The 25,362-nt window shown below is 45.2% G+C and overlaps 1 protein-coding gene and 1 non-coding gene across 9 annotated transcripts in view; both read left to right on the forward strand.

Moving 5' to 3' along the window:
* Adgrf5 (adhesion G protein-coupled receptor F5) overlaps positions 1 to 22,264 on the forward strand; it is a 99,229-nt gene extending 76,965 nt beyond the window's left edge. For 3 of the 8 annotated variants that reach the window (XM_006524125.4, XM_006524128.4, XM_006524127.3), the window contains exons 11-22: positions 223 to 393; positions 2,383 to 2,502; positions 2,658 to 2,867; positions 4,491 to 4,709; positions 7,694 to 7,846; positions 8,711 to 8,919; positions 9,580 to 9,759; positions 12,499 to 13,902; positions 14,987 to 15,028; positions 15,123 to 15,182; positions 15,778 to 15,862; positions 17,963 to 19,305. In XM_006524125.4, coding sequence (XP_006524188.1) covers positions 223 to 393; positions 2,383 to 2,502; positions 2,658 to 2,867; positions 4,491 to 4,709; positions 7,694 to 7,846; positions 8,711 to 8,919; positions 9,580 to 9,759; positions 12,499 to 13,902; positions 14,987 to 15,028; positions 15,123 to 15,182; positions 15,778 to 15,862; positions 17,963 to 18,042 — 2,933 coding nt within the window. In that variant the 3' untranslated portion in view covers positions 18,043 to 19,305. Of the gene's footprint in view, positions 1 to 222; positions 394 to 2,382; positions 2,503 to 2,657; positions 2,868 to 4,490; positions 4,710 to 7,693; positions 7,847 to 8,710; positions 8,920 to 9,579; positions 9,760 to 12,498; positions 13,903 to 14,986; positions 15,029 to 15,122; positions 15,183 to 15,777; positions 15,863 to 17,294; positions 17,362 to 17,962 lie in introns of all 8 variants that reach the window. The other 5 variants (NM_001357332.1, NM_001081178.1, XM_006524126.4 and 2 more) reach the window with 4 other exon arrangements.
* On the forward strand, positions 16,962 to 17,104 carry Gm25135. The gene has a single exon (XR_003952457.1). It is a non-coding gene; the product is annotated as a U4 spliceosomal RNA (small nuclear RNA).
* Positions 22,265 to 25,362: the final 3,098 nt, after the last annotated feature.

Raw genomic sequence — 25,362 nt, forward strand, 5'->3', positions numbered from 1 at the left:
CCACAGCTCACAAGTCATAATTCGGGGTTATTGATAGGGAGGTAAAAACCTAATAGCTAAGAGGGTAGATACCTGCCAAGTTCTAGGGCTGATTAAGGCTTTTTATATATATAAACTTTATGTGTCTTTTTTTTTCTGGAAACTGAGTGATCAAAGGTGTTTGAGATTAAATATATACATACTACAACACATGTTGTTGAAAATGTGTTTATATCATTGCAGGGAACCCAGAATCAGACCTAGAGTCTAGCTGCAGCACTTACACGCTCAAGGCAGATGGAACCCAGTGTCCCAGTGGGTCTTCTGGAACAACAGTCATCTACACATGCGAGTTCGTCAGTGCCTATGGAGCCAGAGGCAGTAAGAACATAGCTGTGACCTTCACCTCTGTAGGTAAGAACTCTTGCCATAGACTCTTTAGACAGACGTATGTTATACTTGCCAGTCGATTGGAATCCTCATCTCAGTGGGCAGAATGAAGCCGAGCTTTCCCCGGGAGTGGGATGTCAGTCAGATGTCCCTCTATGCCATTTCAATGCAGATGGAATCATTTTAAATTGGGTTGGGTCGGAAAGACTGGGAAGAAACTAACCATGTTGTTCAGCTAAAGGAAGCAGTTGGGCTTAGAAAGTTGTATAGGACCAGGCTAGTTCCGTTGTCATTGAACCCATATGACTGCAAACCTCCTTCCTCCACAATTTGGTTTCCCCTCCTTAAATCCCAACGGCCTCAGTTACTTCCCCACTACCAGCCCTCCCCCTATCCCCAGCCCCGCCTCTGGTTCCATGTTTCAATCTCTCCATTCGAGAAATAGCCCCACATAAAGCTAGGACAACCTGATCACTTGGTCTTATGGTTGAATAAAAAGGTTTGTTTTCAGTTTTTCAGTTTCTGAAAGGGCCATTTCTTATATCATCTACACACAGGAACCAGAGAGAGGGGGCGGGACAGGAAGTGTGCTTAGGCTGTTAAACCTTAAATCCTATCCACAGCGATATACTGTGTTCAGCAAGTTCTACATTTTAAAGGTTTTGGAACTTTCATAGAATATCACCAACTGGGTTCTAAGTGTTTAAACATGAGCCGAAGGGGGCATTTCTCATTCAATCTACAACGCTGGTCCTATGCTGATCAAAATAATAAAGGCGTCATTAAATCAAATGGCATTCTAGAGTCACCACGGCTACAGACACTTCTTTCCGTCTGTCCTCTGAAAATGAACCAGTTACAGCCTTTTTGAGAAATGTCATAAGAAGCAGGATGCAAGCAATACCTGTTTGCCTTGTGTACATGTTCTGCTATTAGGAGTCAGTGCATATTCAAGACACAGCTCTTAATTGGAAACCTGGGACATAATATAGAGGCATGGTTAGTGCTTGCCGAAAATTCCTCGTCTGGCCATCTGACCTATCTTGGAAACAAGAGAATCAGATTTCTGGGCCCATGAGGCTTTGCTTTCTGCTTAGCCCCCCAGGGAGCTGTTTCCAGATCCCTCCAGTCAGGCAGGGCAGAGTGAGGTCTGGGTATGCCTTGGTTGCTGTGCCTCAGCATGTGAACTCTGTCTCAGATACTGTGGAACGCACTGGCTTCTTTTGATGTTCACTAAGAATGAGACTGGCACATGAAGGGAGAAGCAGACCTGTGGCAACAGGCTTAGGAAATGAGGCAGTTCACCTCCACAGGTGACAAAAGCAAACGCCATCTTGAGATGTCAGTCACGGGAAAGACACGCTGCCAGAGAAAAGGAAAGATAGAACAAGAGAAAAATAAATTAATTGGTTTTCATATCAGCATCTATATTGCAATGATCCCAACACTGTCAACAATGTCTTACAGAATCTATGATAGAATTCCAAAAATAGCAGTACACATGCTCGGTTATTAACCTCGGTTATTGTATTGTATATAGTTAAAATGAAATGGCCATAAATAACATTAAGGTGCCTGTACATCCAGTGTTCCTGAGATGATCTAAGCATGATTATTTGGAGAGTGAACTTTATGATCCCTGTGCTAAAAAGGTAGATTAAGATCCATTCATTTGTTTATGAAGCACTGACTGGATACTAGACTGTATACTGTAAATGCTAAGGATGTACCAACAGTGGCAAAAGGCTGCCGTTTTATGGAGACAGATATAGAAAAGAGTGAATCTACATCACAGTGGTCTGACATTGGTTGATCCAGTGGTGAACACAGCCGCTTTCCAAGATACAACACCGTTATTATGGGGAAAGCACTTACAGAGTCAATGTGAAGTTGTTGCAAGAACCCAATCCTCTATTTTACCATTGAGGGGGGTCACAGAGGAGGTTGGAGGGGGGGAGCCTGGATTAAGTCAACATCCCTAAGTGTGCAACCTTCTACCCTGCCAATCATCAGGAGATAATGCCAGCTACAAAGGGGAAGTGCCCGAGGTCCTAAGGCATGTGATGGAAGTGAGTACAGTTCAGAGCACCACCGGGAACAGCCTAGAAACAAGTAAACCCCAGGAGCAGCCAGGTACCAATCCCACGCTGACACGGGTAGAGCCAGGATGGTCCGTGTTGCTGTCCCTGTCTTAAATGTCACTCCCGTGTCGATGTCATCTGAAAAAAACTAAACATTGCATCTATTGTTGGTTTTTGTCTTGTCTGTTTTGTTTTGCACTCTTTCAGCCAACCTAACAATAACCCGGGACCCAATTTCTGTTTCTGAGGGACAAAGCTTTTCTATAACCTGCCTCAGCGATGTGAGTAGCTTTGATGAGGTGTACTGGAACACCTCAGCTGGTATTAAAATCCACCCAAGGTTTTATACCATGAGGAGGTATCAGGATGGAGCAGAGTCGGTGCTGATGGTGAAGACCTCCACCCGAGAGTGGAACGGTGAGTGATGGGCCAGACCCTGCAGCAGGTTGCCTAGACGCAGCTAGGTCTGTCTTGGGACATGCCTATAATGACTACTTTAGATTAATTACTCTTTGTGGGTGACAGGACAGATTAGCATTATCCTATTTGTTTGTTTGTTTGTTTGTTTGTTTGTTTTCAAGACAGGCTTTTTCTGTATAGCCTTGGCTGTCCTCTAACTCACTCTGTAGACCAGGTAGGCCTCAAACTCATAGAGATCCACCTGTCTCTCTCTCCCAAGTGCTGAGGTTAAAGGTGTGCACCACCGCGGCCTGGGCCACATTATCCCATCTTATGGATATGGAAAATGGTGTTCACAAGCAATAATAAACGTGGTAGTACAAGTGATGTTGTGCAACCTGGACTGAAGTTAACGTCTAACTCCACAGCCAGCACTCCTGCCGCCATGACAATAGGGGCTTTTTTCAAAATAGCGTTACTGAGGATCTGGGAAGTGGCTCGGTCAGTAAAGCATTTACCTTGCAAACATGAGGACCTGCTGACTGATCTTTAGCATCAGTTTGCAAGAAATTGATCCACCAGAAAGCACATAAAAAGCCCTGCACGGCAATGCCAGCTTGCAACCTGAGCGGTGGTGGTAGGGGCGGGTGGAGACAGGTAGTTTCCTGGAGGCTTGCTAGCCAGCTAGTCTAACCTGTGTGGCAAAGCTCTAGGCCAGGGAGAGACCCTGTCTCAAACAGAAAATGGGAGGTGCCTAGGAAACAACAGTGGAGATTGTTCTCTAATCTCCACATGTGTGCATATACATGTACATGCATACCTGCACACACATGCATCTGCACATACCTGTGCACACAAAATGATGGTGATGATGGTGGTGGTGGCAGTACAGATTTACTACATGATTGGCACTACACTACCCAGCTGTGCCATGACAACTCCAGTCAGTGTTTTTATGTCTAGTTTTAAATAGAGAAGCATTTGTATTTCTTGTTCATTTTTCTTAATTGTTCATGTTGCCAAGAGATACAAGTCATTGAAAGCATAAAGATTCAGTAGAACTGTATGGTAACAGCTGACATCCACGGAGCCTTTATGATATAGTAGGTCACGGGGCTAAATACTTAAACATCCAGGGCAGGCAGCTGCTTAAATGATGGCTTGACCTCTGGAGCCATGGTGTCCTAGAATCTAAGGGACCACCCATTCAGAGACAGGCAAGTGACTATGATAAGACAGAGGTGCTCTGTGATGTCCCCGCTCTTCAAAAACTTTCTCTTTTCTGCACACCACCAAATCCCCATGCTCTCCTTGCTTGTGGGAGAAGCTTGGAGTGGAGAGTTTGGAGCCCAGTTTCATTCTTGACCTTGGATAAAGCCACTTCATTGGATTGGAGTGAATGCATACTTGAAGATAGGAGCGTTATTGGCTAGTTCTTAAGACCCGTGAAGGGAGTAAAAGAGAAGTCAGTCAAGCTCTCCCAGTGTCCAGGAAGGTGGTGCAGGTCTGTACACAAATTGAGGAAACAAAGCTAAGACTCCTCTTATTGCCATGATGTCATTTAGGGGCAATGACTTCATTACAATGATGCCTTTTAAGAGCAATGATTTCACTCTGTCTCACTTCTGCTCCCTCCCCCAGGAACCTACCACTGCATATTTAGATATAAGAATTCATACAGCATTGCCACCAAAGATGTCACCGTTCACCCGCTGCCTCTGGTGTCAGACATCATGATGGATCCTTTGGAAGCCAGTGGTCTGTGTACCAGTTCCCATCAATTCAAATGCTGCGTAGAAGAGGATGCAGGGGAAGAGTACGCTGTGACTTTCCACGTGGACTCCTCATCCTTTCCCGCTGGTAAGAGGCAGACCTTGCCGCTGCTAGGCCTGCATTAGCCCATAGGTGTGAATTTTTACTCTTAAAAATACATATTGAAAAAAAAATTCACGGAGACAGAGGAGCCACACTTGTAGGCACGGGGATGTAATCCTAGATACTCAGGAAGCTGACACAGGTGGCCGGCCTAAGCTATCATAGGGGATTCAAGGACAAGCTAGTTAACTTGGTGAAACCCTGTCTCAAAATAAAAAATGAAAAGAGGTTAAGGATGTAGTTCGGATGCAGAACACTGCCCTGACCAGGGAGGCCCATGGGATCCATTTCAGTACCCAGAGAGGAGGCCAGACCTCTAACCATGACTGATGGAGTTTTGTTTTCTGATCTTCTGTGGGTATGTCACCCTTTGAAGATCCTGTCATTGTGCCAGGGGTGGGATGTGGTGGAGAATGGCTCAGGGACCGTTTAAAGTACAAAGGCTGGGGCTGGAGAGATGGCTCGGCAGTTAGCAGCACTGGCTACTCTGGGATCCTAGAGAGTGTATCAGGAAGAATTCTGCTTGTCTCTCTTATCTTGTTTTGGTATATGGCTGATGATTCACTGGTGAACCAGAAGTCTCGGGTGGAGCCCGTACGCTTTCCTCCATCTCCACACCCTCAGTGTGTTCATCCAGATACTCTGATGATGCATCTTTCTTTGTTATAACTTGATACAGAATGACCCATGCACCCTTATAAATGCATGACTGCAGCCAGCAAGATGATAAGAAAGAACCAAACAGCACAGAGGGAAAGAAAGTAAGACCCACTCTCTTGCAAGCATGATGCTTCCCGAAGGCATCTGTCATTATCAACATCCCAGAACCTCTGGTCGAAGGCTCCAGGGTCAGGAAGACCTTGTTCTTTAAAACTTCATTCGGTTTATTTATTTTAATTTATGTGTGTAAGTGCTTTGCCTGCTCACGCGCATGTGTGTGTGTATGTGTGTGTGTGTGTGTGTGTGTGTGTGTGTGTGTGTGTGTGTGTCACATTCACACAGAGCCTGTGGAAGTCAAAAAGATGTTGAGTCCCCTGGAACTGGAGTTATAGAAGATTATGAGCCACCACGTGGGTTCTGGGGACCAAACCCAGGTTGTCTGCAAGAGCAGCCAATGCTCTTAACCACGGAGCCATCTCTTCAGCCTTAGCAGCCTTTGTATTTCAAATGGTACCCAAGCCATTCCCCACCACATCCCACCCCTGGCACAATGACAGGATCTTCAAAGAGCGATATACTCGGTAGCAGACTAGGTCAGAAAAGCAATAATCCTTCAGTCATGGTTGGAAAGAAAATTGGCATGGGATTGAGAGACAGCTTAGAAGTTGAGTGTGGGGGTGTCTGCAACCACCATGGCCAACAGAGTAATGGGTGGAGGGAGGCAAGAAGCTCCCAGGTTCCACATGACTCAGCAGCTGCTGTTGCTTCAGGCTTCATAAGCCTGATCACAAGTAATTTGTTTTAGGCATATTTAAACAGAGACCAGTTTGATGAACGTTTCCCCGGTGGTAATTCATTCAATCTGGTATGCACAATAAAGCCGATGCACACAAATCTCCTTGAGGAACAAAGTAAGCTAAATAAAGACCAGATGTGACTACATCTTCCTTACGTACACATGACACCTTCCACAACTATAGGCTCTAGACAATGGCTGAGAAAAACAAGCTGATGGTAAGGACTTGGGGGAAGATCTGGTGTAGTCTTGGTCACAGAGCTAGAGCAAAGGTCACCAGGCCATTAACCTCTGTTCCCATTGTTCTGGGCACATAATAGGATACGCATCCCATCCTTGGAAGGGACAGTTTTGTTTATGTAACACCCCCATTGCTACTAGTACTTACCTGTAAGCACAAGCGCCTTCACATCTCCTACAGTTGAAGGCACTTGGAGAGGCTCTTGCAAGGGACCTGGGTTTGGCCTTTAGCATCCTCCTTGGATAACTTACAACCACCTATAACTCCAGTTATAGTGCATCCTGCACACTCTTCTAGCATCTGTGAGATCCTGCATGCACACAACGCACATACAGACTATCAGACACATATAAGTTAGAAGGAAATTAATAATAATAATAACCAATTTAGACATACATTTTATTGTCTATAAAGACCTATGCTTATCAAAGGCAATGTATATAACACCAAATAACCTAAAAATAAGTAGTATAGATAGAAAGGCAGTGGAAGTTCAAAAAATCAAGACTCCAGTTAGACAGAGACGGCTGTGTGTTACATTATTGGATGATGGAGAATTGCCCCAGATGTTGAAGAATGCCAATATCCCCACATTCTGATGCTAGAATGTGTAAATTGGGTGTTTCTTATATGCCAGATACTAAGCCAAGCACAGGGAGATGTGAAGATAAAGGAGACTGAGGATTTTCTCTGTTGAAACTTCTGGCTTGGTAGGACAAAATGACCTTAGGGAAGAGAGAGGGCTTAACTGTCAAGGGCACATACTGCACCAAGTTCAAGTTCAATTCCCAGCACCCATCTTAGATGGTTTCACAAGCACCAGCAATTCCAGCTCCATGGTATCTGCTGGCCTTCTCTGGGCTCTGCGGGTAACTGCACTAACTAGCACATATATAGACACCCATGAGGACACATTATTTTATTAATTTTACATTAATCTTTAAAGTATAAAGTGGTCTATAAAGACATGATTATAAATCACTGCAAGGCAGGGTATGATCGATGTGCAGATCAGGATGTAGGCTCTGACTTGAAACCATGAATGGTCAAGGTGACATTTTGGCCAGCACACTTTCAAAGATGAATTTACATACTCTGAGAACCAGAGGTTCTTTTCACATAGAAATGTGAAACCATATTGAAACTAAATGTCACAAATTTCCCAGGAGATTTGGGGGCAAGTTCGTTCATATCAGAACATCTTGGCAAACCTTTACTTATGTCTTGGCTGTTCACATTGTCGGCTCATAGTCTCAATAATACTATCTTTAGAAAGAGAAGTTATCGGCAAGCAAGCATGCTACACATACAGTCTCCCAGCGAACTTACCTCGATGTCCCAAAGACATCGCAGTGTTCTGCCACTTCACCAATGCAGCCAACAGCTCAGTCCGGAGCCCATCTATGAAGCTCAAACTTATTCCAAGTAAGTGCATTTAAGTGACCTTCAAGTCATCTAATCATGAGCAGAGACTCATTTATTCATTGATGTCTTCATTTGCATATGAAGGTTTTGGGTGAACCATGGGGAATTAAAAAAGAAACAGAGACCATGTTCTCTGGCCTCTAGCCTAGGAGACCAAGAGATTGAAGATGCTGTCCCAGACGCTAGAGTGAACATAAAGATAGAATTAGTATCTATGGCCAGAAAGCGTTCCTGTTAGCTCTACTGCGATAGTGAAGAGAGAGCCTGGCCAATGAAATCATTCTCGGGCCAAGCCCTGAAGGCTAAGTGGGTTGCGAGGCAGACTGGAATGGGCAGTATCTGTGTCTTTCTGAGATTACTTACAGATGACATCAAGAGAATGTGTCCTTACCAGCGCTCTTCCTGAGATAGAGCCATTCGGGAAAAAAAAAATGGTGGGAAGATCCTCTCCTATCCTCTGTCAACCCTGAGCCAGTGTGACCTGGCCTATTCTCAAGATGAGAAGTCATGATCTGTGTGACTGTTTCCACGAGAGTTCATGTGGAAGAACTCTCCCCAGTCACCAGAAAGGCCAGGTGATAAGATGGCTTCCTTGTGACTGGAGCCCCATACACGAAGGTTCTGTAGTTTTCTAACCAAGCTCTTCGTGTAGTTTTCTAATTCAAGCTTACTGAATATTATGTGTACATTCTTGTGAATATTGATAACTGGGGTCTGTCCATCAAGGTAAAGGTATCATGTCCTTAAGACCTTCGGTAAGCAGGGTTCTCTCCAGTGCCACCCATTTCCCTACAGAGGACATAGCTTCATTCTTCTTTATGGCTGAGAGAATTTCTCAACTGTCCCTTTTATTTCCTGATGCAGGGGAGAATGTCACATGCCAGGATCCCATCATTGGCATTGGGGATCCTGGGAAAGTCATTCAGAAGCTGTGCCAGTTCTCAGGTGTTTACGGAAGCCCTGGACAGGCCATCGGCGGGACTGTCACTTACAAATGTGTGGGCACCCAGTGGAAGGAGGAGTCAAGGGCCTGCATCTCAGCTCCAATCAATGGTTTGCTCCAGGTGGCCAAGGTAAATCTGAAACCTTGGACTCTACATCCTTGGGGAGGCCTATCTCTCTGGCTCAGCAGGATTCTCAGCCCTTAGGAGAACTGGCCATGTACCGCTCTGAAATGCATGGCCAACATATACTGTACATGGCCAACATATACTGATTGCTGTGACAAAAATCTCTGACAAAAGAAACTTAAAGGATAGAAGAGTTTTGTTCAAGCTCACGCACGGTTGGAGGGTGAAGACCATCATGGTGGGGACGGGAAGGAGGAGGCAGGAGCAGGAGGAGGCTGGTCACACTGCATCTACAGTCAGGAAGCTGAGGGAGACTGACTTTTCAATTCCAGAACTCCAGCCTGTGGAATGGTACCAGCCATATTTAGAGTGGCTCGTCCCACTTCAATGAACTCAGCCTAGAAACAACTCCCTCTTCAATATGCCCCAAGTTAGATTCGGTGATGATTCTAAAACTCAGAAAGTTGACAATCAGGATTAATCATTTCAAAAATAAAACCTGAAATTGTTGTAAAAAAAACAAAACAAACAAACAAACAAAAAAACAAACTTACATTTGACCATGAAATCCACAGCAGATGTAGGCATTGAGAATAAAGGAAAACCACAGCTTCCAGATTATTGGAATAATTTCATTTGTTTTTTTGCTTTATTTTAAACTAGGCTTTGATCAAGAGCCCCACCCAGGACCAGAAGCTCCCTACATACCTGAGGGACCTTTCTGTTAGTGCTGGGAAGGAAGAACAGGACATCCGCTCATCTCCAGGAAGCCTGGGAGCCATCATCAGCATCCTTGACTTGCTCTCAACGGTTCCCACCCAAGTGAATTCAGAAATGATGAGAGTAAGTATACTTAAGCCTTGTGGGAGTTTGGGGTCTTGCCTTCTCAAACCTCTGGACTTGTGTGCAGGAAGCATCACTCCTTCCCACATAGACTCGTCTCTCTCAGAATACTCCCTTGGATACAAGAATAGTGTAGTGTGCTCTGAAGGCTATGGCTTCCAGGACAGCAGAGGGTTTTTGGATTTCTTTCAAGAGGCTCCGCTTTCATTTCTTCATTCACACATAATGAATTCCTGCTAGTTTTCTAGAAAAACTAGTAATTTAGAGGTTACCGCATACGTGCAAGGTGAGTATGATGTCACTTTGGCACCTAGGAGGCAGGCCTCTTGGCACACCTGTAAAATACTGGCTTGATTAAAGTCAGCTTCTGGAAAGGTCTGTCATAGGCTGTCTTCATTAAATTAATTGATGTAGGAAGACTCATCTGAATTGTGGACGGCACCATTCCCTAGGCTGGGCATTCTGAGTTATATAAAAGTAGAGGACATGAACTGAGCACTTACAGGCACGCCTTTCTTTGTTGCTCTAGGCTCTTGACTGTGGCTGTAACATGACCAGCTCTTAACTTAAATCCCACCACTGTCTGCTGCCTTGTCATGGTACAATGTGATCTGGAATTTTAGGCCCTTAAATTGTTTTTGTCAGGGTATTTTGTCACAGCCACAGAAAGGAAACCAGGATAAGATTCTCAAAGTTCTTTCATTGAATGTAAACTATGAGATATTTGGTCAGGGGTTGGGGAGAGAAAAGAGAGATTATAACAGTTCAAATAAAGAGGCTTTAATGAAAGGAAACATACAGAGGTAAGTCAGAATAAAATACATAAGGGGTGAGATGGGGCACTCAGAAGCCATAGTCTTTATAAGCCACACTATAGACAACAGATTGGATTTCACTCAAGTCCAGTGATAGCTGAAGTCTTAGGGGATATCACCCTCCCCAGAAGCTATAGTTTTTGAAGGCCAGTATAGTTTTTACCAGAGACAAGCTTGGGATGAAGGGAACAGGGTAAGGGGACAGCATGAATGATTTATGTCAACTCTTCTCACTCCCATCTTTCCATTGCCTGCCTCCTAGTGGTTAAACCCAACAAGAGACCAACAAGAATGGAGCCTAGTAGCAATATGCAAAGCTTTACATTTGTGAGTGGGGACTGTCCAAGCATGGGTTGGGTTGCTTGGGCAGAAATATACTATGTCACTATTCTAGAGGTGAGTCAAGATGGCTGCAAAGCCATGCTCCCAGAAAAGGTGCTAGAGAGAAACCTTTCTTCAGTCCTCCCCACTTCTGGAGACACCAGACATACTTTGGTTTCTGCAGAACCACATGAATCTCTCTGTCTAAGCCTTTTCCTTGTCTGTATTTTGTAAAGCTATATTGCAGTTGGGAGCTACTCGGATAATTCAGAATAAGTCTGGCCCTATTTCATTTTGTTGATGTGATAAACACCATGACCAAAAGCAACTAGGGGGAGGAAAGGTTATAGGTTGTAGTCCATCACTGAGGGAAGTCGAGACAGAAGCTTGACACAGAAGCCATAGAGGAGTGCTGCTTAGTAGCTCTTGATCTCATGTTTAGCTTGCTTTCCTATATAGCTTTGGACTACCTGCATAGGGAATGGTGCTGCCCACAAAGGATGGGGCTCTCCTGTATTCATTGTGGCAATCAAGACAATGTTTCACAAACATGCTCACCTGTCAGTCTGCTCTAGGCAACTCCTCTATCAAGACTTCTTCTTGGGCAACACTTGTGACTCTAGGTTGCATCAAATTGACAGTTAAAGCTGACAAGAATGGGTCCTTAAAGTAATTACATTTGTAAAGACTATCTGTCTGGATAAGGTCACATTCTCAAGGTTTTGGTATCAGGATGTGTCCAGTTAGATAGAGGTTACCACTCAACCTATTTCATAGGCTTCTTCTTCTACAAGTCAGACAAGGCAAAAATAGGGAGGAAAATATTTTCAAGAGAAGGGAATAAATGAAAAGCATCAGACCCAAGCATATGAGACAACAAAACTGCCCTTGGAAACAGTTCCATAGCTTATTTGATTCTCAGGGCTAGAGTTTCTCTTGCTGGTGACATGCCACCTATCAAAAGCCTTCACAGGCTTGAGATTTAAAACAAAGTCAACCACTGGCCTGGGAAGATGTCTGGAAAGTGCTGTCCATGAAAGCATGAGAATCTGAGTTCAGTCTCCAGTACCCATGGAGATAAAAATGGGGACAGGGCCTGAATCCCAGCACTGGAGAAGCACGTAGGAGGATACTCCCTGGAGTATCCCAGCTAGCCAATCATGCGGCATCAGTGACAAACCCTGTAGACAGTTACTGTGAATGAGATCCAATGTTAACCTCTGGCCTCTGCACCTCCATGCACACACACACACACACACACACACACACACACACACACACACACACCCCTATTGACACACCTGCACGTGTTTACAAAAATAAGAGCCAAAAATGAGTAAATAAGACCTCTCCCAGGCAGCTAAGTAGGTCTCAGTAGTGTGAGGATAATTCTCACAGTCATTGTTACTGAATACTAAGCAAAGTTCCACAGCTTATGGTTTCTGCCTCTTTCAAAGTTTGTTGAGAGAAAGCAGGGGAGAGATTTTCTCTGCTTGTGGTGCCTCAGACCTTTGTGTCAACCCATATCTGGAGAAATGCTGTTTTGTCTTTTTTATCTTGAAAAATGCTGTCATTCCCCACCCCCTGCCCATGTCACCTACAGGACATACTTGCTACCATTAACGTCATCTTAGACAAGTCTGCCTTGAACTCCTGGGAGAAGTTGCTACAGCAACAGAGCAATCAGAGTTCTCAGTTCCTGCACTCCGTGGAAAGGTTTTCCCAAGCCCTCCAGCTGGGAGACAGCACTCCTCCATTCCTCGCCCACCCTAACGTTCAGATGAAGAGCATGGTGATAAAACGTGGCCACCCCCAAATCTACCAACAGCAGTTTATCTTCAAAGACTCTGACCTGTGGGGTGATGTAGCCATTGATGAGTGTCAGCTGGGAAACTTGCAGCCTGATTCATCGATCGTTACTGTGGCTTTCCCAACTCTCAAAGCCATCCTTGCCCAGGATGTACAGAGAAAGACATCCTCCAACAGCTTAGTAATGACAACCACTGTCAGCCATAACATTGTCAAGCCATTTAGGATTTCTATGACTTTTAAGAACAACCATCGTTCGGGTGGCAAGCCACAGTGTGTCTTCTGGAACTTCAGTCTTGCCAACAATACAGGGGGCTGGGACAGCAGTGGGTGCTCTGTGGAAGATGATGGTAGGGACAATAGGGACAGAGTCTTCTGCAAGTGTAACCACCTGACGTCATTCTCCATCCTCATGTCCCCAGACTCCCCAGATCCAGGGTCTCTTTTAAAAATACTTCTGGATATCATTTCTTACATCGGGTTGGGGTTTTCCATAGTCAGCTTAGCTGCCTGTCTAGTTGTGGAAGCCATGGTGTGGAAATCTGTGACCAAGAACCGAACTTCCTATATGCGCCACATCTGCATAGTCAACATTGCCTTTTGCCTTCTGATTGCTGACATCTGGTTCATTGTGGCTGGTGCTATCCACGACGGTCGCTACCCACTCAACGAAACAGCCTGTGTGGCCGCCACATTCTTCATTCACTTCTTCTACCTCAGTGTCTTCTTCTGGATGCTAACTCTAGGCCTCATGCTCTTCTACCGGCTGATTTTCATTCTACACGATGCAAGCAAGTCCACTCAGAAAGCCATCGCATTTTCTCTAGGCTATGGCTGTCCCCTCATTATCTCCTCTATCACAGTGGGGGTTACGCAGCCACAGGAAGTCTACATGAGGAAGAACGCGTGTTGGCTCAACTGGGAGGACACCAGAGCACTGCTGGCTTTTGCCATCCCCGCGTTGATTATTGTGGTGGTAAATGTGAGCATCACAGTTGTGGTCATCACCAAGATCCTGAGGCCCTCCATTGGGGACAAGCCAGGCAAGCAAGAGAAGAGCAGCCTATTCCAGATCAGCAAGAGTATCGGGGTCCTCACACCACTCTTGGGGCTCACTTGGGGTTTCGGTCTTGCCACAGTGATCCAGGGAAGCAATGCTGTGTTCCACATCATATTTACTCTCCTCAATGCCTTCCAGGTAAGCTCACGGCACTGGGATCTCAGAAAATGTCCATCCTTGTGGGATAAACTAATGATAGAAACCCAAACAAGAGGAGGAATGGGGAAGGGTTTTCATGCACAAGAGACCTAAGCTTCAGAGAACAGTAATTACAAGCGCTCAAAGAGATAAAGGGACAGAGGCCTCTGCTCCCATGGAACCTTGAACCTTTTATCACCTATATTATAATCTGGTTCCAAATGTCCCCATCACACAAGTAGGAGGAGAGTCACCATCCTAAACTAGATAAGGCTGTTTACTCAAGATAATCTTGCCCTAGTCTTATCTCTTAAGTATATAACACTGCCACTAAGTCAAGCCATGGTTCCATTTAGTCTCTGTGAGCATCAACACACTTTGTGAAGACAGGCTTCCCTATGGTCACTGTATCTTCCTCTAGTGCCTAATAAAAATCTTGGTCCAAGGTATGTGTTCAAAAAGATAATTGAAGGAAATAGATGCTGGGTACCACATAGTTCCTCTGGAAATATATGTTGAAAAAAAAAGAATGCCATGTATATGCTAATCTATTGGGTGATGTTCAGGGGAAGAGATTTCTTTGCTCTCTTAGAGTATGTAGTTATTTACAGTGGATGCTAGTTTGTTAGACACCCTATAAGAGAAAGACGAACAAGGAAGCATCTTGTTCCTGGATGCTTGTGCCAAAAATTGTACTAATCCCACTCCTACCACTGTGTGTTATAAAGTACAGGATTCTTAGCTTTCATGTTATGCTTCCAAGGAGAGAAACTATTTCCTCCTATGGTTGTCTTCACAGCATAGAGGGATGGATGGTTGAAGAATAATGTGGATTAGAGACATATATTTAGTAGTATAACCTACATGGAAATACTATTCATGACTGAAGAAAAATAGAAATGACTTCGCTAGCATTGATCATTTAAGACTCCTCAGTGCATAACTGTTGCTTCATGCAATTTCAATGTCTTCTGGACTCATCCTGTCCACTCAGGTGGGGAAAGAGGTGGGGCAGACTCAACATGTGCTCAATAATGCTTTCTGCAGAACGGAATCTTAAAACAGCTCTTGATCCTTTCTGCAGGGGCTCTTCATTTTGCTCTTTGGCTGCCTCTGGGATCAGAAGGTAAGAACGATGATAGTTTTTGTGCTTCTGGAAATGTCTAACATGCCCAAACAAAGTCTAGTGTATTGACCGCGGCTTCTTTCAAACGATGCAGGTGCAGGAAGCTTTGCTGCATAAGTTTTCATTGTCAAGGTGGTCTTCTCAACACTCAAAGGTAAGCTGTGAAGGCCCTTCTTGTTTCATAGCCTCATGGAGTCTGCTAATACGATAAAAGGACGTAGACTAACTATTACCTTGGGGTTGTGACCAGGATTCCTTAGCAAAGAAAGAAAGATAAAATGGAGAGAGAGGGGAGGGGAGGGGAGGGGAGGGGAGGGGAGGGGAGGGGAGGGGAGGGGAGGGGAAGGGAAGGGAAGGGAAGGGAAGGGAAGGGAAGGGAAGGGAAGGGAAGGGAAGGGAAGGGAAGGGAAGGAAGAGGTGAGGAACCAGCAAAAAGAAAGAGAGAGGGGGAAGGAAAAAGGAAGGAAGGGCAGGAGAAAAAGAGGGAGAGAGGCAGGGAGAAAGGAAGGATGAGAGAATAGATGGGAGGTTGGGTAAGTGGGAGGGAGGGAGATCACAACTCATATATATTTGTAAGCTCTGTCTCCAGCCCAGAGCATTCCATACCCTGGCCTTCACTTGATGAGATAGCATTTAAAATACATGAAAGCTACCACTAGACAGCAACAAGCCAAACCCTCAAAGAGATCAAAACAGCCTTGATCTCCCAAACTTGCCTTGTGATTGTCTTTTCTCCCTCTCGCTTCTAGTCAACATCCATAGGTTCGTCAACACCCGTGTTTTCAATGAGTTCTCCAATATCCCGAAGATTTAATAATCTTTTTGGTAAAACAGGTATGTAGTGACTACTAGATACTCCCGGGTGAAGTAGATCTTACTGATCCTGACCTACTCCTGCCTCCATTCCCCAGTTCATGGCAGGGACCTAAACTACTGTGTTCGTGGTAGATATTGAATATTGGGACTTGCTTATACGTTCGCAAGCAACCAGGAGGCTGCTAAAGAGGGACAGCTACTCCAAATGGTCAACTAATGTAAAGTCACAAAGATGCTAGGAATCTTGATGTGCTCCGGGCATCTGTCTATCAAATATAAACAGTACCTGCAAGTTTCTGGGCTTGTCCACCACAGAATTCTTTTCTGTGTCACACGAAGAATAAACATGGAAATTTTGATTATAGGATTCATCTCAGGCTCACTCTTCCCCCTTATGGAGCATGCTTGTTTTATATTTACAAATTGGGCATACATACATGCAGCATCATGAAGCCTAGATGTTCTACTAGACGCTTATAAGTTCTACATGGGAAATAGGAACTAGATAGCATGAATGACTTCAGAACGGTCTAAGCTACTCAGACTGTAAATCCCAGTCCCAACCACTGCCTCTTACAGCTCAGTCCCATAAAACTGCCCCTGACAGGGCAGTCTCAGTACACCACCCGATAGAGTAGAACTGTCACACTGCCCCTCAACAGGGAATGGCCATCATACTGCCCCTCCCACAAGAAAATGACTGCCCAAACTCCATCCTTTTCATTATTTTCAGTGTTTGGGATCAAATCCAGGTTCTCCCGCATGCTAAGCAAGCAGTCTATCATTGAACCACCTCCCAGACATCCTTTCATCTCTTTAAAACCAGATAGGTCTCACAAATGCAAACTTAGACGAGTTCACTTCCAGACCCTGGCAACCATACCCTTGATATCAAATATATCTGAGTCTGAATATTCCGAGAAGTCTGTGGAGACTAAACCTCCACTGGATAGAGTGCTCCCTGCTCCCATTTTGGGGAGCACTCAAGAGACTAGAGAATTGTCCCTTTTCACTTTGAAAGTCACTAAATTGACCTCGATGTGAAATGATCGAGTCTTTGGAACATCAAAACTATTGCACTGCATACAGATATTTAGCATTTCCAATGAAGTGTGGAAGCTTTGCACAGTGGCAGTATCATAGCCAATGAGGTTTATCTGAGGCGCGATTATTGCTAATTGAAAACTTTTCCCAGTGAAGTGAGAAGTTACAAAATAACCCACCGAATCTAAACTTTGCAAAATATCAGGCTTCTAGAATACGCTCTTTTTTTGAGAATGAGCCAGGTCTAAGTTGGGATGTGGGCCTTGTTCCTGGGGTATCAGGGCCTAGGATTCCATGTAACTGCTGCTGGATACTCTTATGTGGGCCATCAGTACAGCCTTGACCTGGAGCATTTTTTTTTCAGGGGAGGGGGGCTAATTATTGTAACTTTGGTTTATGTTGTCAGCAGCCCCAAAGGCCCCCCAAGGCAATGATGGAAATCTTGTTAGCAGTGGCAGTCCGTCACCCCGATGGTAGGGTAGCAATCATTTCAGCCCTCCCATCTTTATCCCCCTCAAGCACAGTGCACAGTGCCTGCTGTCTGCCCACCTACGGCTGAGCAGTCACGCCAACCACCCTTCCTGCTGGGCTGGTCCTTGGGATTTCTGTCCCTCTTTCTTTGCATCCTGCCTCTTCCTTCCTTATAGTTAATCGTCGCTTTCCTTTTCTTCCTTTTATGAACCTTCCGCTCAATGGTTTGTTCCTTCCTAAGGATGTCCCCAAGTCAAAATAAGCCAGGGGACCAAGAAGGTTTTCCTTGTGTAGAAGCCCCCAGGTCCCTGCATGTGGGGGCTTATGGAGAGACTTCCTACACTGAGATCTTGCCCGGTGTGAAAATCTGACTGCTGGTGTGTGGTGTAGTTAGCGCTTGGTGGCTGCTGCGCATGCTCGAGGACAGCACTTCCGCGGTTTGTTCTCCGGCACGTTGGGTTAGGGAAGAGGGCAGGCGTGGGTTGGTTTCCAGGCATGGCTGCTGCGCCCGGAGCTCATCTTCGCTCCTTAGATGATGTTTCTCCTTCAAAGTGCCGTTGTCTTAGAAGCTGAGATGCTGTTTTGTTTTGGTTTCGTTTGCAGGAACATATAACGTTTCCACCCCAGAGACAACCAGTTCATCCCTGGAAAATTCCTCTAGTGCTTACTCACTGCTCAACTAGGACCAGACAAAGCCAAATCCACAGGCCCTCTCCGAAACAGGGTCCGTGGCAGGAAAAGAGACCCATCCAAATCTATGGGTAACGTGCTCTCTCTGCAGACTTCTGGGAGCAGATGCTGAAGAGACTCTTTCAATAGAGAAGATGTTTTCTTTTGTAAAGACAGACTAAAAGCAAAGGCCATGTTTATTTTTGCTCCTAGCCCTATCCCATGTGTAATGCCAACTATGTATAGTATTTAAAAGAACCCTCCCCACAAGGCTCAACTTTTCTCTATGTACTGTAAAATAGAATTTTGAGGAGATTTTTATACACACACCCCCCCAAACACACACTCACACCATTGGCTACAAAGATAAGAGTTGATTGAAACAGTAAGTAAAAGGCTAGTATCCAGGAGTTCAGTGACTTCAAGGAAGGAAGGAAAGATGGAGGGAATGAGGGAGATAAGCAGGAAGGAGGAAAGATGATAGAATGGAAGGAAGGAAGGAAGGAAGGAAGGAAGGAAGGAAGGAAGGAAGGAAGGAAAATGTAGAAAACATTAGGGAGCACATTTTAAGGTTTCCACAGTTGTGCTCTAATATGGCCACTCATCTGCCACAGCTCCGAGAATGAAAATATATGGCTCAAAAACAAAATGAAATGAAGTCATGGGGGATATAGTTAGCAAGTTCCTGATCTTTCCCAGCTAAAAGGATAAAAGAGAGAGGCGGGAAAGTAGAAAAGAAAGTAGAAAGGAAGAGTCGGCACGAGGATGCTTCTGGCTGGATAATAATATTTGCAGGCAATGCACCCAAGGAGACACAGTTCTCATGACAAGGACACATATGAACCTTTGTATGTCAAGGTCTGAGCAAAGCACAGTGAACATGCAGAGCACGTATGACAGCCACTCTGTAAGATTCAAGAAAGGTTCATCTCTCATGATCTGTCAGATACGCATTGTATGCTAATTTGTTCAGCCTTTTGAAAGCCATGCATGCATATGTACATATTTTAATCCCATAATTGACAAACTTGATCTACCGCACTGAGCTCAGAGTCCTACGTCTGTCGTACATGTAACAACAGCTTTAACCGGGTACTCTCTGTGCATTGTAGAATAGATTTAATAATTATGTAGCATGTACATTTTTATTTTGTACTCGTGACTTCATTGTGACTGTGGTGATGACAGCCCTTGGTGTGCTGTCTGTATTGCTGTGTTCTATCCCTTCCCAGCCTTCTAAGTTCCTAGGCCAATATACATTCAGAGTTTCTATGGTCTGATTGGTGTTTCTTGCAGCCACTTGGAAGGAGAAAAAGGACCTGGCTCGATAAGCAAATCGCAGATCCCCCACCCCCACCCCCAAGAATTAGATTCTGAATTTATGCCCGTGTGGTTTTTTTGTATGTGTGTTTCTCAAATTACAGATATTTATTAAAACTGCATCCATGTTAGAACTCACCAGGTTCCATATCCAAGAGCAAGCATGCACCCCACATCAGGGTGTCAACCCAAAGGAACAGTGTCAGTTAACTTCTCATTGCTGTAGTAAGACACATGGATGAAAGCAACTTACGGGAGAAAAAGGTTTGTTTTGGTTTACCCTTCGGAATATAGCCCATTACGGCAGGGAGAGCACGGCTGTAGGAGCATGAAGCCAGCCCATCACACCCACCACCTCAGCAGTCTGGAAGTGGGATCAGGCTATGAGAACTCAAAGCCCTCACACAGTGACATCTTTCCTCTAGGCAGGTTCCACCTCCTAAAAGTTCTATAATCTTCCCAAACAGCACCATCAACTGGGGGCAGAGGGTTCTGGTACGTGGACCTATGGGAGACAATTCACATCCAAACAACCACAAGCTGCAGACCCTTTAGGACCGACGTGCAGCATTGAGTTTTTATAGAGTGAGAGACTGTGTGGGTCCTTCGTTGGGAAAGACAAGATAGAAGAGTCTGAGGTCTGACATCCATAGTTTTAGGTACTTTCAGTCTCTTAGTTCTAAGCTTGAAGTCTATTTCTGCTTCTCCGTTCTTCATAGCGGAAGGGCAGAGTGGGGCATACAAAGTCCCGTCCCTTGGGTTCCGTTTCTGCTTAAGTGCCATCTTCCCACACTTGCGTGAGAAACACCACACGCCTATCCCAATTTAATGGCTCATTATTTAAAGTTCTTACAGGAAAGGAATCCACAGGAAATGTGGATAAGATCTCCAGGGAGTCTCCAAAGCAGAGCAGAGTTCAGTAGAGGGAAGACAAGAGGCGTCTAGGATGGGACATCCTTTGGATCAGAATCAGGTGCCAGAGAAAGAATGGCCAGGAATGTTCAGCCCCTTGAGTTGCACTAAGGAGCATCAAGCCAGAGGGATTTGCATGGTATAACAAGGCAACATGGACGTCTTGGAAGCTCAGCACCAGGAGAGGCTGGGGCCGTTGTGCTCAAGAATGCAAAGATCCAAAGTACACTGAGCTTTGGCCCACTTCATTGGTGCCTCTTGGGAGCCATGGGGCTTGACCTTGTAAGGAGATCCTCCACAGTAGCATAATAGTAGGAACTCTGAGCTGAATTCCATAGCATGCAGATCTGGCCCTCTGCCTGCTTGCATTCAGAGAGACACGTCTCCCTTTCACCAATTAGCATGCCTACAAATTCTAATGCACACATGAATTCATACACAGACCTACAGATTGATCAAGACACACAGGAACATGTGTGCGCACATGTGCACGCGCGCACACACACATATGTATATGTATATATTCACGCACACACACACATACACACCCCCAGGCACATATGAACACACATTAACACCCAAATACACAGGCACATACATACAGACGTCATCATGAGAACCACCACATCTCTGTCCCAGCTGAAAGGCTTTTGGTTTAAAATCCCCATGGGAAGTTTGCTAGTTTGTAAATGCAGGATTCAGGAGAGGGGGCAGACATATCCACTCCAACACGCACATACACAGACGTACCTTGATCTTTCAAGGCACAGCCCTTAATCCCAGAAAAGGAGGCTGGAGATGTTGCTCAGTGGTTAAGGATATATACTGCTCTTCCAGAGGAGTCTCTAGCTCGGATTCCAGCACCCACGCTGGGCAGCTCACTACCGCCTGTTACCACCAGCTGACAGCAATCTGTTGCTCTCCTCTTGACTTTGAGGCTGCATGCATGTACATATCCAGATACATTTACACATACTTAAGGGTTTGAAAATAAACTCCAGAAAAATCTATGTAACGAGATACAGAAGGAGCACTTCGTGGTTTCCTGCCCACCACTGTATATGCAACCCCATATTAACATTTCTAAATGAAACCATGAAATAAACATCGCATCCAAAGTTGTAAAAGACAGAAACACGTAGGGTCTGTGCATTGCGTGAAAGCTAGAGCCGGTGCCCAGTTCTGCGGCAGCAAGGGGGGACTGCGACAGAGAAGGCATGTTCTCTGACCTGGGTGCCAAGTGAGTCATGTTCACTTTGCTAAGAGAGCGCCACCTACTGCCCACATTCCCACATGTCTTTATTATGTAAAGTAGATTTCCTCCACCGGCCACCAACTTTCCTTAAGGGACTTTTCATTCAGGCAGTTTCTTGCAAAATGATCCATGCGAATGTTTCAGGGGTTGTGAAGTTGGAGAATCCAGAAATACACCATTAATTCACAGCAGTGTTCTCAGGGAATACCGTAAGCATCACCTACGGAGGAAAGGAAGAAACGCCAAGGGAAGTCAGGGCCTTTGTGATTTGTGCAGGGCACCTCAGAGAGGTCTGTGTTGGGAGAAAATACACACAAAGATGAGAGAGAGTACAGCAGCAGCCAGTGTGGAGGGAGGCATGTGGGAGTTATTCGCAGGTGAGTGGAGCAGTAAGTCACAGCCAGTTACAAAGACAGAAAAAAAAATTATGTGGGCTGGTTATTCAGGGAGAAAGTGTTTTATCTGCACCATGTAGAAATGTTGTGTATGGGCTTTTGCACCCCAAAGAGGAATCCAGGGACCCAGGTCAATAGAAGTCTGGTTCCTTGAGAATCCTCAAAGAAGGAGCTTAGAACAGACATCTCTTTCTTACTTATTGTTAAAGACAATAGAAATAGCATTTCTATTGCAACCAGATGCCGTAGGTCTCTAGAATTACGACTCAGAGTTTAAAGTCATGTCCTACTAAAATATCAGTGTATTAGTGATGCTGTCTTTCCTCATAATAAAATACCTAATGATTTGCCCGGCTCGCTTTGCATATGGTGTCCATTTGTTGGTCAGGTGCTGCTGTCTCATGATTGCACGAATCAGCCAGAAAGGCCTTCAGACTTCCAGAGGATGCCAGAGGCTCATGGCTGAGCTCTGGCGGGTCCCTCAGCTTTTGTCGCACGGTCCAGACTCCCAGGAATGTTGTGATGATCCAGCGCCACACAGGTGCTTTAAACGGGGTCCTTGAAGCAAAGTTCAAAGGGACCTAAACATCTAGGAAACAAATCAACTCATGTCTGTTCCAACATGTGTGGTTTGGTTGGCTGAACCGAGAGTCCCGTGTCCTATATACACAAATGCTTTCTAGCACATTCGCCTAAGCTGAGGTTGGCAAGGCTCCTGCACCTGTGCTTCTGGAGTGGGAACGGCTACAAGAAGAGGGTAGGTAGGCACAAAGACTGAAGCCCACTCTGAGTAAGACACCTGTATTTATTTCCGAAGGCTAATTCAGGGACTGGAGAGCCATGAAGGACCTCAGCTGTGGGGTTCTTTCCTCACCTCCAAAATCCGATTTCTGGCACCCGTGACAAAGCTAAAACAGAAGTCACGTGTCCAGCCCCTTCCAGACAGGCTGCTGGGTGAGAAACGGAAACGGAAGCATGTCAGGAGCCTTTTCACAAATGGGACCTGAGCAGGAGCTCCAGGAGCGAGCCAGTTCCCATCGCAGGGCTTTTATTCTTTAATTCAGAGCTCAGTGAAATATGATTGCAACTATTACAGAATAAAATGGACTGCCCCAAGGAATGTAGCAGGGGTTGGGGGGCGGGGGCGGGGGGAATAAAAGGCAAAAGGAACCGATTGGGCAAGGTCTGGGAAGACTGCTATCACGCCCCAGTTCCAGCAGCACTGGACAATAGAATTCAAGAATGTCTTCTTGCTTAGCCTCCTTGGGAGCGATTTTGATCAGTGTCCCATCCTGCCATTCAGCACCTCCCTCCCCCACCACCCTTGATTAACTGAGGAAAATTATTACATCCATTTGCTGTTTTTTTTTTTTTTTTTTTTTTCCTGGAACCGTGTGATTTTCCCCCATGATTTCACAGCTGTCTGAAGCAGCTTCCTCTCCCACATCTCCAGCTGGGCTAATAAGTGACAGCTGGCCTCAATCCTGTGGACCCTGGCCCGCCCTGTTTGGTTCTCCTGAAGCTTGCTCGCCACCTGGTGGACATTAGAGGACGTGCCTCTTTTGTGGTTCTAACTGGCGCATTGTGGAGTCCGAGGCTGAGGGTCTCTGGTGGACAATACACAGTGATGTAACTCAGGTCAGCTAAACAGAATGAAGCATAACGGATGTGGTGGGAGGAAGGAATCACTCCCCCTCCCGCTTGTAAATATTACAGCTCTGAAGGGAAAGGTTTTCCCAATGTGCCTGTTACAGCTCTGAGGGGAGTGGAGAAGTATCCTGGCAGTTGGGAGCCAAAGAATACCGAAGGGTCACACTGCACATCAGAGCGCACACAGATTTGCTGGGAAAGACACAAGAAAGTGGCTGCGTCTGCTCAGTCGAGAAGCAGCAAAGAGCTGAACAGGAGGCAGGCTTTATATAGAGTTTCTTGGGGTTGGCGTTTTCCAGGGCGGAGATATCCAGAGTGGGGATTGATGGGATTTCAAGTCCTGAGCTTGGGGTGAGCCGAGGGATTGGTAAGTTTTCAAGCTCAGGGATTGGTGGGTTTTCAAATCCCAGACATGAGTTCAGACTTTTACCCTAGACCATGTCCTTCCACTGTGACATTATGATCTTTGCAGGGACTAGTTAGGAAACACACAGAGGTGTGGACACACACGGTTGAACCATACATAGGGCATTTGCAGTCAGGAGGGTATGTATATGTATATATACATACATATGTGTGTATATGTGTGTTTGTGTGTGTAATATATCATATATGTAGCATATATGTAACATATATAACATGTGTGTGTATACACACTCATACATACATATATCTTTTTTTTTTTTCCACTAACAAAAGCTTATTCATGCGACCAATCAAATCTAGAGGCAGGCCCAGAAACAGTGACCCACTCCACCCTGTCCCCACCTGCACACCTGCCATCACCATCACCCCACATTTTTAAACAGGCTTCTGGAAGGTGCTTAAGGAAGAAGAATGGGCAGGGGCCTTCCATGTTTCATAAGAACACTTTCTCCATGAGCGAAGCTGCAAAAGAAAAATTGAATTCTCCTATTCCATGTTCTACCTCACCCACCGAAGAGTTTTATTCAGCCACAAAGAAAAGTATAATAATGTCATTTGGAGGAAAATGGATGTAACTGGAGATGGTTGTGCTATGAAATGTAAGTCTGATCCAGGAAGACAAACATCTCCTAGATTTAACACACACACACACACACACACACACACACATATCACACTACATACACACACAACACACACTACACACACATGACCATATACCCACACACCACAACATACACAACACACACACAACACACACACAGTACAACATACACACACCACAACAAACACACACACACACCACACACACACACAAGTAGAGTAGAGACTATTTGGGAAGAGGAAGGGAGAAGCAGAGAGCTGAAGTGGGGAGGAGGGAGAAGAGAGGGTAATGGGGTTGAATATGGTCTCACTGCAGAATAAACTTAACTCAAATGTCATTCTGTAGACTAGAAGACGGTTCACCAGTTAAGAGTTTATTACTGCTCTTCCAGAGGACTCAAGTTCAGTTCCCAGTACCCATGTCAAGTGGCTCACAACCTCTGTAACCCCAGCTCCAGGGTACACACTGCCCTCTTCTGGCCTTATGATTAACTGTACCCATTTGCACATATGTGGGAAGCCGTTACAGAGTGGCAGTTACAGAGTGGCAGTTACAGAGTGGCAGTTACAGAGTGGCAGTTGCAGAGTGGCAGTTGGCTACAGCTGGCCACCACACATACATAGCCAGTAAAGGTTCTTTTGCCAAGGTGAGGTTTTGAGAATTGACAAAAGTTAACCAATCAGATGAGAGACAAGTTAACCAATCAGATGAGAGACAAGTTAACCAATCAGATGAGAGACAAGTTAACCAATCAGATGAGAGAGAACGCCTG

This window comes from Mus musculus, chromosome 17 (genome assembly GCF_000001635.26).
Source record: "Mus musculus strain C57BL/6J chromosome 17, GRCm38.p6 C57BL/6J".
Classification (NCBI taxonomy): domain Eukaryota; kingdom Metazoa; phylum Chordata; class Mammalia; order Rodentia; family Muridae; genus Mus; species Mus musculus.